Consider the following 12,300-nt stretch of genomic DNA (forward strand, 5'->3'; position numbering starts at 1 on the left):
CCATTCCGAGGTCGATCCGTGTGGAAGAATCCGACCGAGCTCTGGCACCGCCATTCCCAGAGCAAATCCAGAACCGAATCCTGGCCAAAATCCCGGGAAAAGCCTCCCAGGGGTGTCGGGATCCATCCCTGCCCTCCCGGGAGCGAAGGGATTTCCCGGGATCCCCGAGATTCCATCCGGACAAAACAAATGGCGACAGGAGGAAAAAAAGAGGGAATTGGGAGCAAGGCAAGGAAACAAATCCAAACTAAAGAAAAAATAATTCCAGAATTTTCTGGGAAAATTCCCACAGTATCCCAAAAAAAGTTGGGTGGAGCAGCAGGGACAGGGAGGGAAAACTGAAGGAATGAAATTAAGGAAAAGTCTTGGAGCACATCCCATCGCGGAGCGATTTCCTCGGGGTCTGAACACCCCAAAACCTTGGAGCTGGGAATTCAGAAAATCCGTTTTTTTCCTGGCACTGCTGAGCTTTTCCAGATTTTCCTTTTCCTCGTTTTTTTAGATTTTTTCCTTTTTTCTGCCTTAAAAAAACCAACCTGACCCCAAATCCCTGGGAATTCCGTGGAAACGGAAAATCCAGCAGGTAGGGAGTTCCTGTTCTGATATTCCTTCAGGATTTTCCCTCCGGTGGGATCCCAGGAATCCATCCCATGCCCTTCATCCCAATCCAGGGAATTCCAGAAAAGCTTTGGAGCTTGGAAGAGGCGATAACTCCGCTGGGATTCGGGATCCCTTTTTTCCCATTTTTCCGGCGGAAGGAGGCGCCGATCCCGTTAAATCCGAGTTTTTCCAAGCGGTATTTCCCAGCTGTTCCAAGGCGGGAATTTCTACCTGCTGATCCCAGTCCTGGGGATCCGGACATTCCCTGCACGAGGAAAGGCTTTTGCTCCTCCCAACTTCCCCAATTCCTTTCCCATCCCGAAATTCCTTTGCCCCGTTCCCAACCCTTCCTAATTCCATGGACGAGGGAATTCCAGGATCCTGCCTCGTTCCTGGAAGGGGGGAAAAATTCCAAGGAATAAAACAATCCCAGATTATTCTGACTGGAATGAAAACCACCTGGAGCTGCCGGCAGCGCTCATCCCTGAATTCCGCTTTTCCCGAATTCTGCTTTTCCTTAAATCCCGCTCTCCCTGAATCCTGCTTTCCTCCAAATTCCGCTTTTCCTGAATTCCGCTTTTCCTGAATTCTGCTTTTCCTGAATCCCACTTTTCCTGAATTCTGCTTTTCCTGAATCCCACTTTCCCCCGAATTCCGCTTTTCCTTAAATCCCGCTTTTCCCTGAATTTCTTGGCACAGAGGGAGCAGAATGAGGAGTCCTGTGGGGCTGGGAATTTTTCCTGATTTTTCCATTCCAGTCCGGATCCATGTTGTTCCCATTTTCCTGCTGGTCTTGGGGAATTTTTCCTGGTTTTCCGCTCCAGTCTGGATCCCTCTCATTCCCGTTTTCCTGCTGTTTTTGGGGGAATTTTTCCTGTTTTTTCCATTCCCAGCCTGATCCATCTCATTCCCCTTTTCCTGCTTTTCCCGATTTTCCAGACAAAAGCAGGAGATGCTCCATGGTCTCTTCCTTCCCACGAATCTCTTGGATAGAAATGAAATTTCCCTCTGGGAATTCCCCCTCGGAATTCTGACGGCGCCGACGGCCCCGGGAATGGGAAAAGGGCGGGAAAAGCACCAAAGATTCCCTGATTTTTTGGGATTTTAGGTCAGATCTTCCCAGAAATCCCAGAGATGGGATTGGGGAACGGCTGTTCCTGGTTTTTAGCGCTGGGATGGGAAAATTTGGGATCCCGAGGTCGGGATTTGCTGGGAACGGGAGTTTCAAGTATTCCTAAACCGTCTTTCCCTGACAAAAATTCCAAGGAAAACCGGGAAAACGCCCCCCCCGAGGGATCGGAGCTGCCGAGCCCAAATCCGGCTCCTTTCACCCCAAATTTTTTTGGGAATAAAAGCTCGGCGCTCCCAGAGGGGGATCCCACATTCCCCAATCCCAAATATTCGGGATGGCGAAGTCGGGGGGTGATGGGGTTGGGGGAAACAGCACCAAAATTGGTTTTGTTTGGATTATTTTGGAATATTTCTCCAAGAATTGGGATTTTCCTGCAGGGCCAAAACAGTGAGGGGAAAAAAATGGGATTGTACCAAAAGGGGGGAAAAAAAAAGGATTTGGCCAAGAAAAATTGGGATTTCACCAAGAAAAACATGGATTTCGTCAAGAAAAAAGGGATTTTGCCAAGAAAAATTGGGATTTCACACAAGGAAATGGATTTGGTCAAGAAAAACTGGGATTTCACCAAGAAAAAAGGGATTTTTGGCAAGAAAAATTGGGATTTCACACAAGGAAATGGATTTGGTCAAGAAAAACTGGGATTTCACCAAGAAAAAAATGGATTCATCAAGAAAAAAGGGATTTTGCCAAGAAAAATTGGGATTTCACACAAGGAAATGGATTTCATACAGAAAAAAAAGGGATTTTATGGTGAAAAATGGAGATTTCAACCAAAAAGAAAGGGATTTCACCAGGAACAATCACCCTGTGAAGGCTCTGGAGCAGGAGAGGCCGATCCCTGCCCGTGCGCGGGTCGGGAATTCTCCTCTCCCTCCTCCCTGTGCGTTTGTAGGGAATAAAATTCGGCTCCCACGTAACGAAGGAATTCATTAATTAATTTCTCTCCCTCCTCCTCCATTTTAAAAAATTACTTTTAATATTTTTAAGCTTTTTTTCTTTTTTTTTTAAATTAGTTTTTCCTTTTTTTTAAAATAAATTTTCCTTTTTTTTTTAAATTACTTTTTTCCTTTTTTTCCTAGTTTTTTTAAAAATTATTTTCCCTTCTTTAAAATCTGGTTTTTTTCCTTTTTTTTCTTTAATTAGAGTCCTTAATTAATTTTCTTTACTTAATTTCTTCCTTTAATTAATTTTTTTCCCCTCGGTAAAACGGAGGCAAAAAAAAAAATCTCTTTTAAAATAATTTTTTTTGTGGTTTTTTGTGGGTTTTTTGTGTTTTTTGGGGTTTTTTTACATTTTTTAATGTTTAATTTCACAGCACCATAGTGGAGAAGACGGATTGACACCACCCCCCCTGGAATTCCGGGAAGGTCGGGATCGCCTTGGGATTCTGGGATCTTTAGGAATTTTCTATCAAATATAGAAAAAGAAAAATCTCTTTATGGCTTCCGACAGTGTGAAAATAAAACCAGCACCAAAAAACCCCTTTTTTTACCCCACTTTGCATAGAAAACTCTGCCCAGGAGTGGAAAAATTCCCAAAAAATCCACGGATTTGGCTGGATCTGATTGGAAAAATCCTTTCAAGCCAGCTCCGGGTTCGGGTTTGGTTTTTACCCTTTGAAATCCCCGGGGAAAAAAAAAAATCAAAAATTAAAATATATTTAAAAAAAAGAAAAAAATTCAAGTTTTTCCTGCTGGGAAAACCCAGTTTGGGATTTTCCCGGATTTTTTTGGAGAGCGACGATGCCTGAGAGCTGAAATTCCTCAGCTGGCTGGGAAAGGGCACAGAAATTCCCGAAAAATATCAAAACTGAGGAAGCTGCTGCCATCTTTTCCACTAGGTCCAGAATTCCCGGAGTTCTCTCCGGAACGCCCCGGGATTCTTCCACAAAAAAAAAAAAAAAAAAAAAAAAAAATCCGAAAAAATTCTCTTTTTTTTTTCTCTTTTTCATTAAAAAAATAAAATCTCCCCCGTTAGCACCTCTTATATAAAATATCAGCGAGAAAAACCCCAAAATAAAGTGAAAACAACCCCAAAAAATCAGGATATTCCATAGCTGAGGTAATCACACCTGAGGTAGCTTTTTTTGAGCTTTTTTGTGGTTTTTTTTTTGTCGTTCCCGGGGGTTTTTTTTTCTCCCTGGATTGGCGGAATTCCAGGGAATTCCCTCTGCCGCCTTCCCTTCCCTAAATCTGCTTTTCCTGCTGTTCCAGGAGGGCTTTTTGGAGGATTTTTTTCCCCCCGAATTCCTGCCGGGAAGGGCTGGGCTCCGTTCAATCGGCGGCAAAAGCGCCAGGGCCGGGTTTGTCCCGGATTCCCGATCTTTACACTCATCCCAACTTTCCTCCCGCCACTCCTGGCCCTCAACATTTTCATTTTTTTATCCCAAAATTCCCACTTTTTAACCTCATTTGGGAACCCTTCCATCCTTCTCCCTCAAAATTCATCCCAATTTGACTTTTTTTTTCCTCCCACCATTCCCGTCCCTCCAAACTCAGCCCAAATTTTCCTTCCTCTCCCAAATTCCCGTTTTTTTTTTCCTTGACATCATTCCCAGCTTTTCCTCCACCCTTCCCCTCCAATTCCATCCCAATTTTCCGCCCTCCCCTTCCCATTTTGGGGGAAAACCCTGGAAAAATCCCTGATTTTGGGGCTGGAATTGCTGGAGCCCAGCCCTTGGCGGGGAGCGGCGGCTTCGGACCCTTCCCAAAATATTCCCAAAATCCCAAATCCTTTCAACCCCCCCGGAGTGCCGGGAATCAGCGCCCGCTGACATTCCTGAAATCCGCTTTTTCTCTCTTGGGAACAGGGATTTTCCTGCAGAAATGAGGAATTTGGGGAATTTTTTCCCCCTTAAATGAGGGAAAATAAATAAAAAATTAATTCTAGCCCCCGTCTCTAATTTTTTTGGGAATTTTTTCCATGCTGGAGGGGTTTGGGAATGAGGAGCCCCAGACTGAAGTGGGTTCAGAATTCCTGAGGGATTTTCCTGCTCTTTCCAGCTCCCCCCAATCCCTCCTGCACAGAATTCCCAAACTCTGGTGTGGGAGATGAGGAATTCCATGGGGGGTTTTTTGGGATGTGATTCCCAATGGAATTCCCAGTCCTGCTGGGGGATGAAATTCCCGATTCCTGTGGAAGTGATTCCCAGTCCCCGTCCATTCCCGATCCCTGCACATTTCCGATCCCTGCGCGTTCCTGATCCCTGCGGATTCCCGATCCCTGTGGATTCCTGATCCCTGCAGATTCCCAATCCCCGTCCATTCCCGATCCCCGTCCATTCCCGATCCCTGTCCACTCCCAATCCCCATCCATTCCCGATCCCCGTCCATTCCCGATCCCTGTCCACTCCCAATCCCCGTCCATTCCCGATCCCTGTGGATTCCTGATCCCTGCAGATTCCCAATCCCCGTCCATTCCCGATCCCTGTCCATTCCTGATCCCTGCAGATTCCCAATCCCCGTCCATTCCCGATCCCTGTGGATTCCTGATCCCTGCGGATTCCCAATCCCCGTCCATTCCCGATCCCTGTGGATTCCTGATCCCTGCGGATTCCCAATCCCCGTCCATTCCCGATCCCTGTGGATTCCTGATCCCTGCGGATTTCCAATCCCCGTCCATTCCCGATCCCTGTGGATTCCTGATCCCTGCAGATTCCCAATCCCCGTCCATTCCCGATCCCTGTGGATTCCTGATCCCTGCGGATTCCCGATCCCCGTCCATTCCTGATCCCTGTGGATTCCTGATCCCTGCGGATTCCCGATCCCTGTCCATTCCCGATCCCTGCGGATTCCCGATCCCCGTCTCCCTGCGGTTGCTGATTCCCAGGCACGCGGAGCCCGGCCTGGCCATGCCGTGTCCTCGTTCTCCCGGGATCTGGGCTCCGGGGGGGTCCCTATTTCCTCCGGGATTGGCTCTGGCCGCCCTGGCCCTTCTGGTGCTGCTGCTTCACCTGCGCCAGGATGTCCCGGATCTTGCGCTGAGCCATCTGGGAACGACAGCCAGGGACTCATGGAACGCTGCCAGCCCACCCCGGCTGCTGCCAGCCCCATCCCAGCTTCCCTGCTGAACCCCTTTTGTTCCGAATTCCCGCCCAAATCCAGCTCCCGTCCCCGTGGTTTTTTCTGGGAATAACGGAAGGGATTCATGGGATAACAACCAAAAATGTGCAGTCTGAGCAACACAACCCTGGAGAACCCCTGGGGAACCTCTGGAAAAACCTTGGAGAACCTCTGGGGAAGACCTGGAGAACCCCTGGAAGACCTCTGGAGAACACCTGGGGAACCTCTGGAAAAACCTTGGAGAACCTCTGGAGAACCCCTGGAGGACCCCTGGAGTGCCCCTGGAGAACCCCTGGGGAAGTCCTGAAGAACCGCTGGAGAACCCCTGGAGAGCCCCTGGAGGACCCCTGAGGAACTTCTGAGGAAGTCCTGGAGAACCTCTGGAGAGCCCCTGGGGAAGTCCTGAAGAACCCCTGGAGGACCTCTGGAGAACCCCTGAAGAACTCTGGAGAACCCCTGGATCCCCCCTGGATCACCCCTGGATCCCCCTGGATCCCCCTGGATCCTCCTGGATCACCCCTGGATCCCCCTGGATCCCCCTGGATCCCCTGGCTCGCCCCGGGCCGTACCTGGCTGGCGTAGAAGTGCCCGATGATCTTGACGATGACCTGCTCGTTCTCGTCCGGGGTCTGCTCCCGCGGCACCACCACCTCGGCCGCCGTCAGGTTCTGCAGCTCGTTCACCTGCGGGCACACGCGGGGATGAGCCCTCCGGAGCGTCCCGGCCGCTCTCCCGGGAATTCCGGCCCCGTTCCCACTCACGGTCTTGCCGCCCTTGCCGATGACGCGGCCGGCGGCCGAGGCCGGCACGCGGATGTGCGTCTCCAGCTTCACCTCCTCCTTGGGCCCGAAGAAGTTCTCCTCCTTCAGCTTCCCGTAAATCCTGCCCTGCGCCTGGAGAGGGACGGAGACGGGAATGTCCCACCCCGAACTCCGTCCATGGATCTGAGATCCCATAAAATCCCGGTTCTCTGGAATTCCAAACCCACTCAGGCCCTGGGAGCAGGGAGACGGGAATGTCCCACCCCGAACTCTGTCCATGGATCTGGGATCCCATAAAATCCCGGTTCTCTGGAATTCCAAACCCACTCAGGCCCTGGGAGCAGGGAGACGGGAATGTCCCACCCCGAACTCCATCCCTGGATTTAGGATCCCATAAAATCCCAGTTCTCTGGAATTCCAAACCCACTCAGGCCCTGGGAGCAGGGAGACGGGAATGTCCCACCCCGAACTCCATCCCTGGATTTAGGATCCCATAAAATCCCGGTTCTCTGGAATTCCAAACCTGTTTGGCCCCTGGGAAAGCCAATCCTGGAATTCCCCAGCTGTGGATTGGGGTTCAGTTGGGGTCACCCTCTCCCCTCCCTCCCGGGGACACCCCGAAGTCCCCAAGGTGGTGACAGTGGTGACAACCTTGAACTGCGCCTCGGGCGGGCCGGTGATCACCACCATGCGCACCTTGGAGTCCGGCGTCTCCGGGGGCGCGATCTGCAACGGGAGACACGGGATGGACACGGGATGGACATGGGATGGACACGGGATGGATGAACATGGATGGACACAGGAGGGACACGGGATGGACACGGGGTGGACATGGGACGGACACGGGACGGACACAGGACGGACACGGGACGGACACGGGACGGACACAGGATGGATGAACATGGATGGACACGGGACGGACACGGGATGGACGCAGGACGGACGTGGGACGGACGCGGGACGGACACGGATGGATGAACATGGATGGACACGGGATGGACGTGGGACGGACACGGGACAGACATGGATGGATGAACATGGATGGACACGGGACGGACGTGGGACAGACACGGGACGGACACGGGACAGACATGGATGGATGAACATGGATGGATGAACATGGATGGATGAACATGGATGGACACGGGATGGACGTGGGACGGACATGGGACGGACACAGGATGGACACGGCGCTACTGCCCTGCTTGGGCTTCCCAGGGCTTTTCCTGGACAAACAGGACAGCTGGGGACAGAGGGCCACCCAGGAGCCACCCGAGGGCCACCGAGGGCCCTCCCCACCTTGATGGAGGCGCTGGCGAAGCGCGAGAGCTGCTTGATGTGCTGGCCCTTCTTGCCGATGATGGCCCCGACCGCCTGCGCCGGGATGAACACGTGCACGGTCTCCTGCTCGGGGGGCTGCGGGGCGGGATCGGGGCCGGGGTCACCCTCTGGGGTCACTGCCACCGTTTCGGGGTCAGGGTCACCCCTTGGGCTCACTGCCACCATTTCGGGGCCAGAGTCATTGGCTAGGGTCGCTGCCACTGTTAGGGGTCACTGTCACCATTTGGGGTCACTGTCAGCATTTGGGGTCACTGTCAGCATTTTGGGGTCCCTGTCAGCATTTGGGGTCAGTGTCATGTCCCTGAGCTGGGAGCGGGACCTGCTGGGGGTCACTGCCCATCCCGGGGGGTTCACTGGGAATGTCCCGGGGGTGACTGCCCATCCCGGGGGGTTCACTGGGAATGTCCTGGGGGTCACTGCCCATCCCGGGGGGTTCACTGGGAATGTCCTGGGGGTCACTGCCCATCCCGGGGGCTCCATGGGAATGTCCCGGGGGTCACTGCCCATCCCGGGGGCTCCATGGGAATGTCCTGGGGGTCACTGCCCATCCCGGGGGCTCCACAGGAACGCCCCCCGGCACCGGGGTCACTCACCAGGAAGGAGCTGTAGGGAGCGGCCCCGGAGACGCCGCTCGGGGGCGGCGGCACCGCCGTGGAGGAGGCCGGGAAGAGCCCGACGGCGGCCAGGTTCAACCCGGGAATGAGGTGGGACTGCAGCTGAGGGACCAAAATATGGGATCAGGGGGGTCGAACTGAGGGGAACCAAATCTGGGATCAAGGGATTGAACTGAGGGAATCCAAATTTGGGATCAGGGGATTGAACTGAGGGGAATGAAATTTGGGATCAGAGGGATTGAACTGAGGGGAACGAAATATGGGATGTGGGGGGATTGTAGCTGAAGGGAACCAAATTTGGGATCAGGGGGATTGAACTGAAGGGAACAAAATTTGGGATCAAGGAATTGAACTGAGGGGAACCAAATTTGGGATCAGGGGATTGGGATTAAACTGAGAGGAGGAATGGGATTGGGGATGAGTCAGGATTGAACTGAGAGGAGAAAGGGGAGCAGGGATGAGGGGGGATCACGCTGGGGATGAGGGGCGCTGGTTTTATGGGGTCCCCGGCAGGCCGGCCCCACTCACGCTCATGGCGGCCACGTCGTTCTCGTAGGCCTCGCGCACTTTCTTCATGATCTCCTGCTCGGCGCGGCAGCAGCTCTCGGGACAGCCCTTGACCGTGATGGTGCGCTCGGGGTTGTACAGGGTCAGCTCCTGCAGCCTGGGGACAGCGGCCGTGGGGACGCACCCGGGGCGGGGACACCCCAGGGCGCCCCAAAGCGCTGAGAAGGGACCCCGAAGCGGATGGGAAAGGGGAGCACAGAAAACCCAGCACCAAGGATCCCGGAGAGAACTTCGGGGACGAAAACCTCTCTCCCCATCCCCATCCTCATCCTCCTCCTCATCCTCCTCCTCCTCCTCCTCCTCCTCCTCCTCCTCCCCCCGTCCACCCCCGCGGGAGGAGCTCCTGCCCGGTCCTTACGAGGAAATGGTGATCTTGGTCTCCGTGTCCTGCTCCACCTTCTTGAGGTTCCGGCCCTCCTTGCCGATCAGGCGCCCCACAAAGTTGTTGTGGGCCAGGATCTTCAGGGGGACCTCGTCAGCCCTGGGAACGGGAATGGGAACGGGGGGGAAAACCCCGCAGGAGGGATTAGGGCAGCTGGGAAAAGGGAAAAACCCAGCAGGAGGGATGATGGGAACTGGGAAAGGAGGGAAAACCCAAAACAAGGGATAGTGGAATCCGGGAAAGGAGGGAAAACCCAAAAGGAGGGAAAACCCAAAATGGGGGAAAACCCAAAAGGAGGGAAATCCCAAAAGGAGGAACCTGGGAAAGGAGGGGTTGGCACAGAGGGCCAAGAGAGGCCCAAACCCAAGGCCTGGAGTCCCCAAACCCGAGATTCCCGGGGCACAGGGCCGGGAGAGTGCCGGGGTGGGATCCGTGGGGCTCTCACGTCTTGGTGTCCTTGGCCTCCTTGTGCATGATGTCCAGGATCATCCTGCAGGCGGCCGAGCAGCCCTCGGGCGTGGAGTGGATGCTGATGGCCTTCTCGGCCGCGCCCGCGTTCTCCTTCCGGTGCACGTCGATCCTAAAAACCGCGGGACGGGCGCTGGGAGAGGCCCCGGAGCCCCCCCAAAGGGATATCCCAGCGAGAGGAGGGAGAATTCCGTAGAACCCCTGAAGAAACTCTGGAGACCCCCTGGATCACCCCCGGAGAACCTCTGGAGAACCCCTGGAGAACCTTTGGATCACCCCTGGAGAAGACCTGGAGAACCTCTGGAGAACCTCTGGATCACCCCTGGAAAACCCCTGGATCACCCTTGGAGAACCCCTGGAGAATCTCTGGAAAACCCTTGGAGATCCCCTGGAGAACCTCTGGAAAACCCCTGGATCACCCCTGGATCACCCCTGGAGAACCCCTGGAGAACCCTTGGAGATCCCCTGGCAGAACTCTGGATCACCCCTGGAAAACCCCTGGATCACCCTTGGAGAATCCCTGGAGAACCCCTGGAGATCCCCTGGAGAACCTCTGGAGATCCCCTGGAGAACCTCTGGAGAACCTCTGGAGAACCCCTGGAGAACCTCTGGATCACCCTTGGAGATCCCCTGGAGAACCTCTGGAGATCCCCTGGAGAACCTCTGGGGAAGCCCTGGAGACCCTCTGGAGATCTCCAGGAGAACTCCTGGATTACCCCTGGATCACCTCCGGATCACCCTTGGAGAACCCCTGGAGACCCCCTGGATCACCCCTGGATCACCCCTGCAGATCTCCTGGAGAACTCCTGGATAACCCCTGGAGATCCTCTGGATCACCCCTGGATCACCCCGGCTCCCCCCGGCTCCCCCGGCCCGCCCCGCGGGGGCTCACTTGGACTGGGTCTGCTTGGTGATGTTGCGGATGGTGGCCCCCTCCTTGCCGATGATGGCCCCCACGAACTGGGTGGGCACCAGGAGCCGCAGGGGCACGTCCGGGGGCGGCGCCTTCGGGGGAGCCCCCGCGGGCGGCGGGGAGCCCGCCCGGGCCCCGCCGCGCGCCCCGGCCCCGCCGCGCCGCCCGTTCTCGGGCTGCTCGTCCGGGATGTAGGAGACCTTGAGCGCGTGGCTCTCCAGCTGGTGCCCGTTCAGCTTCAGGATGGCCCTGCGGGGACGCGCCGGGAGCGGGGCTGGCTCGGGGCGCGGCCAGCGGGGCGGCCCCGAGAGAGACGGGGTTTGCCGTAGGACGGGTGGGTGGGAGCGGGGCGGCCCCGAGAGAGACGGGGTTTGTCTTACAAGGGGTTTTTTGGGGTGGTGGGAGCACGACAGCCCCAAAAGAGCCGGGGTTTGCTGGAGGATGGGTTGGTTTGGGGTGGTGGGAGCACGACAGCCCCAAAAGAATTGGGGTTTGCTGTAGGACGGGTGGGTGGGAGCGGGGCAGCCCCAAAAGAGCCGGGGTTTGCCGTAGGGTGGGTGGGTGGGAGCAGGACGGCCCCAAAAGAGCCGGGGTTGCTGGAGGATCAGTTTTCTGGGAAGAGGGGAAAGGGACGGCACCGACCCGGCGGGAATTGCCGGAAGCGTTTCATGGGGACGCTGCCCCGGCGTTCCCGTGTAGGGAGAGATTCCAAAATCTCTGAGGGATTGAGTGAGATGCCAAATCCCTCTCCCGAAATCCCCACGCCGGGACTGGTTCCCATCCCCTCCCGAATTCCCGGATAATTCCCGGGTTCCCAGGGGCACTCACTGCCGGGTCTGCTCCCGGTTGGCGTAGGTGACGTTCACCACGGCGGTCTCGCTGTCCGTGTTCACTGCGGGAATTCGGGAACAGAGGCAGGGATCAGGGAAAAGGGCCGGGAATTCGGGAAAGGGGATCGGGAATTGGGGAAAAGAGGCAGGGATCAGGGAAAAGGGCCGGGAATTCGGGAAAGGGGATCGGGAACTGGGGAAAAGAGGCAGGGATCAGGGAAAAGGGGCCGGGAATTCGGGAAAGGGAATCGGGAATTCGGGAACAGAGGCAGGGATTAGGGAAAGGGGCCAGGCATTTGGGAAAAGGGTCCGGGAATTCGGGAAAAGGAATTGGGAATTTGGGAACAGAGGCAGGGATTAGGGAAAAGGAGCCGGGAATTCGGGAAAAGGACTTGGGAATTCTGGAAAAAGAATTGGGAATTCGGGAACAGAGACAGGGATTAGGGAAATGGGGCTGGAAATTTGGGAAAGGGAATTGGGAATTTGAGAAAAGGAGCCGGGAACTGGGGAAAAGGAATCGGGAATTTGGGAAAAGAGGCAGGGATCAGATGTTTATTCCCTCCTCCCCCTGAAAAGGGGCAAGAATTCCTAAGCCCCAGGTTTTATTCCTGGCAGAAATTCCCAAAATCCA

The 12,300-nt window shown here is 55.0% G+C and overlaps 1 protein-coding gene across 1 annotated transcript in view; it reads right to left on the reverse strand.

Moving 5' to 3' along the window:
• Positions 1-5,627: 5,627 nt before the first annotated feature.
• Positions 5,628-12,300, reverse strand: part of IGF2BP1 (insulin like growth factor 2 mRNA binding protein 1) — an 8,487-nt gene continuing 1,814 nt past the window's right edge. Inside the window, exons 2-12 of the mRNA XM_038162853.1 lie at positions 11,668-11,731; positions 10,819-11,088; positions 9,904-10,038; positions 9,435-9,557; positions 9,038-9,173; positions 8,489-8,611; positions 7,854-7,970; positions 7,206-7,280; positions 6,555-6,686; positions 6,363-6,476; positions 5,628-5,720 (exon numbers count right to left, since the gene is read on the reverse strand). Coding sequence (XP_038018781.1) covers positions 5,628-5,720; positions 6,363-6,476; positions 6,555-6,686; positions 7,206-7,280; positions 7,854-7,970; positions 8,489-8,611; positions 9,038-9,173; positions 9,435-9,557; positions 9,904-10,038; positions 10,819-11,088; positions 11,668-11,731 — 1,382 coding nt within the window. The remainder of the gene's footprint in view (positions 5,721-6,362; positions 6,477-6,554; positions 6,687-7,205; positions 7,281-7,853; positions 7,971-8,488; positions 8,612-9,037; positions 9,174-9,434; positions 9,558-9,903; positions 10,039-10,818; positions 11,089-11,667; positions 11,732-12,300) is intronic.

This window comes from Motacilla alba, chromosome 27, assembly GCF_015832195.1.
Source record: "Motacilla alba alba isolate MOTALB_02 chromosome 27, Motacilla_alba_V1.0_pri, whole genome shotgun sequence".
NCBI classification, from domain to species: domain Eukaryota; kingdom Metazoa; phylum Chordata; class Aves; order Passeriformes; family Motacillidae; genus Motacilla; species Motacilla alba.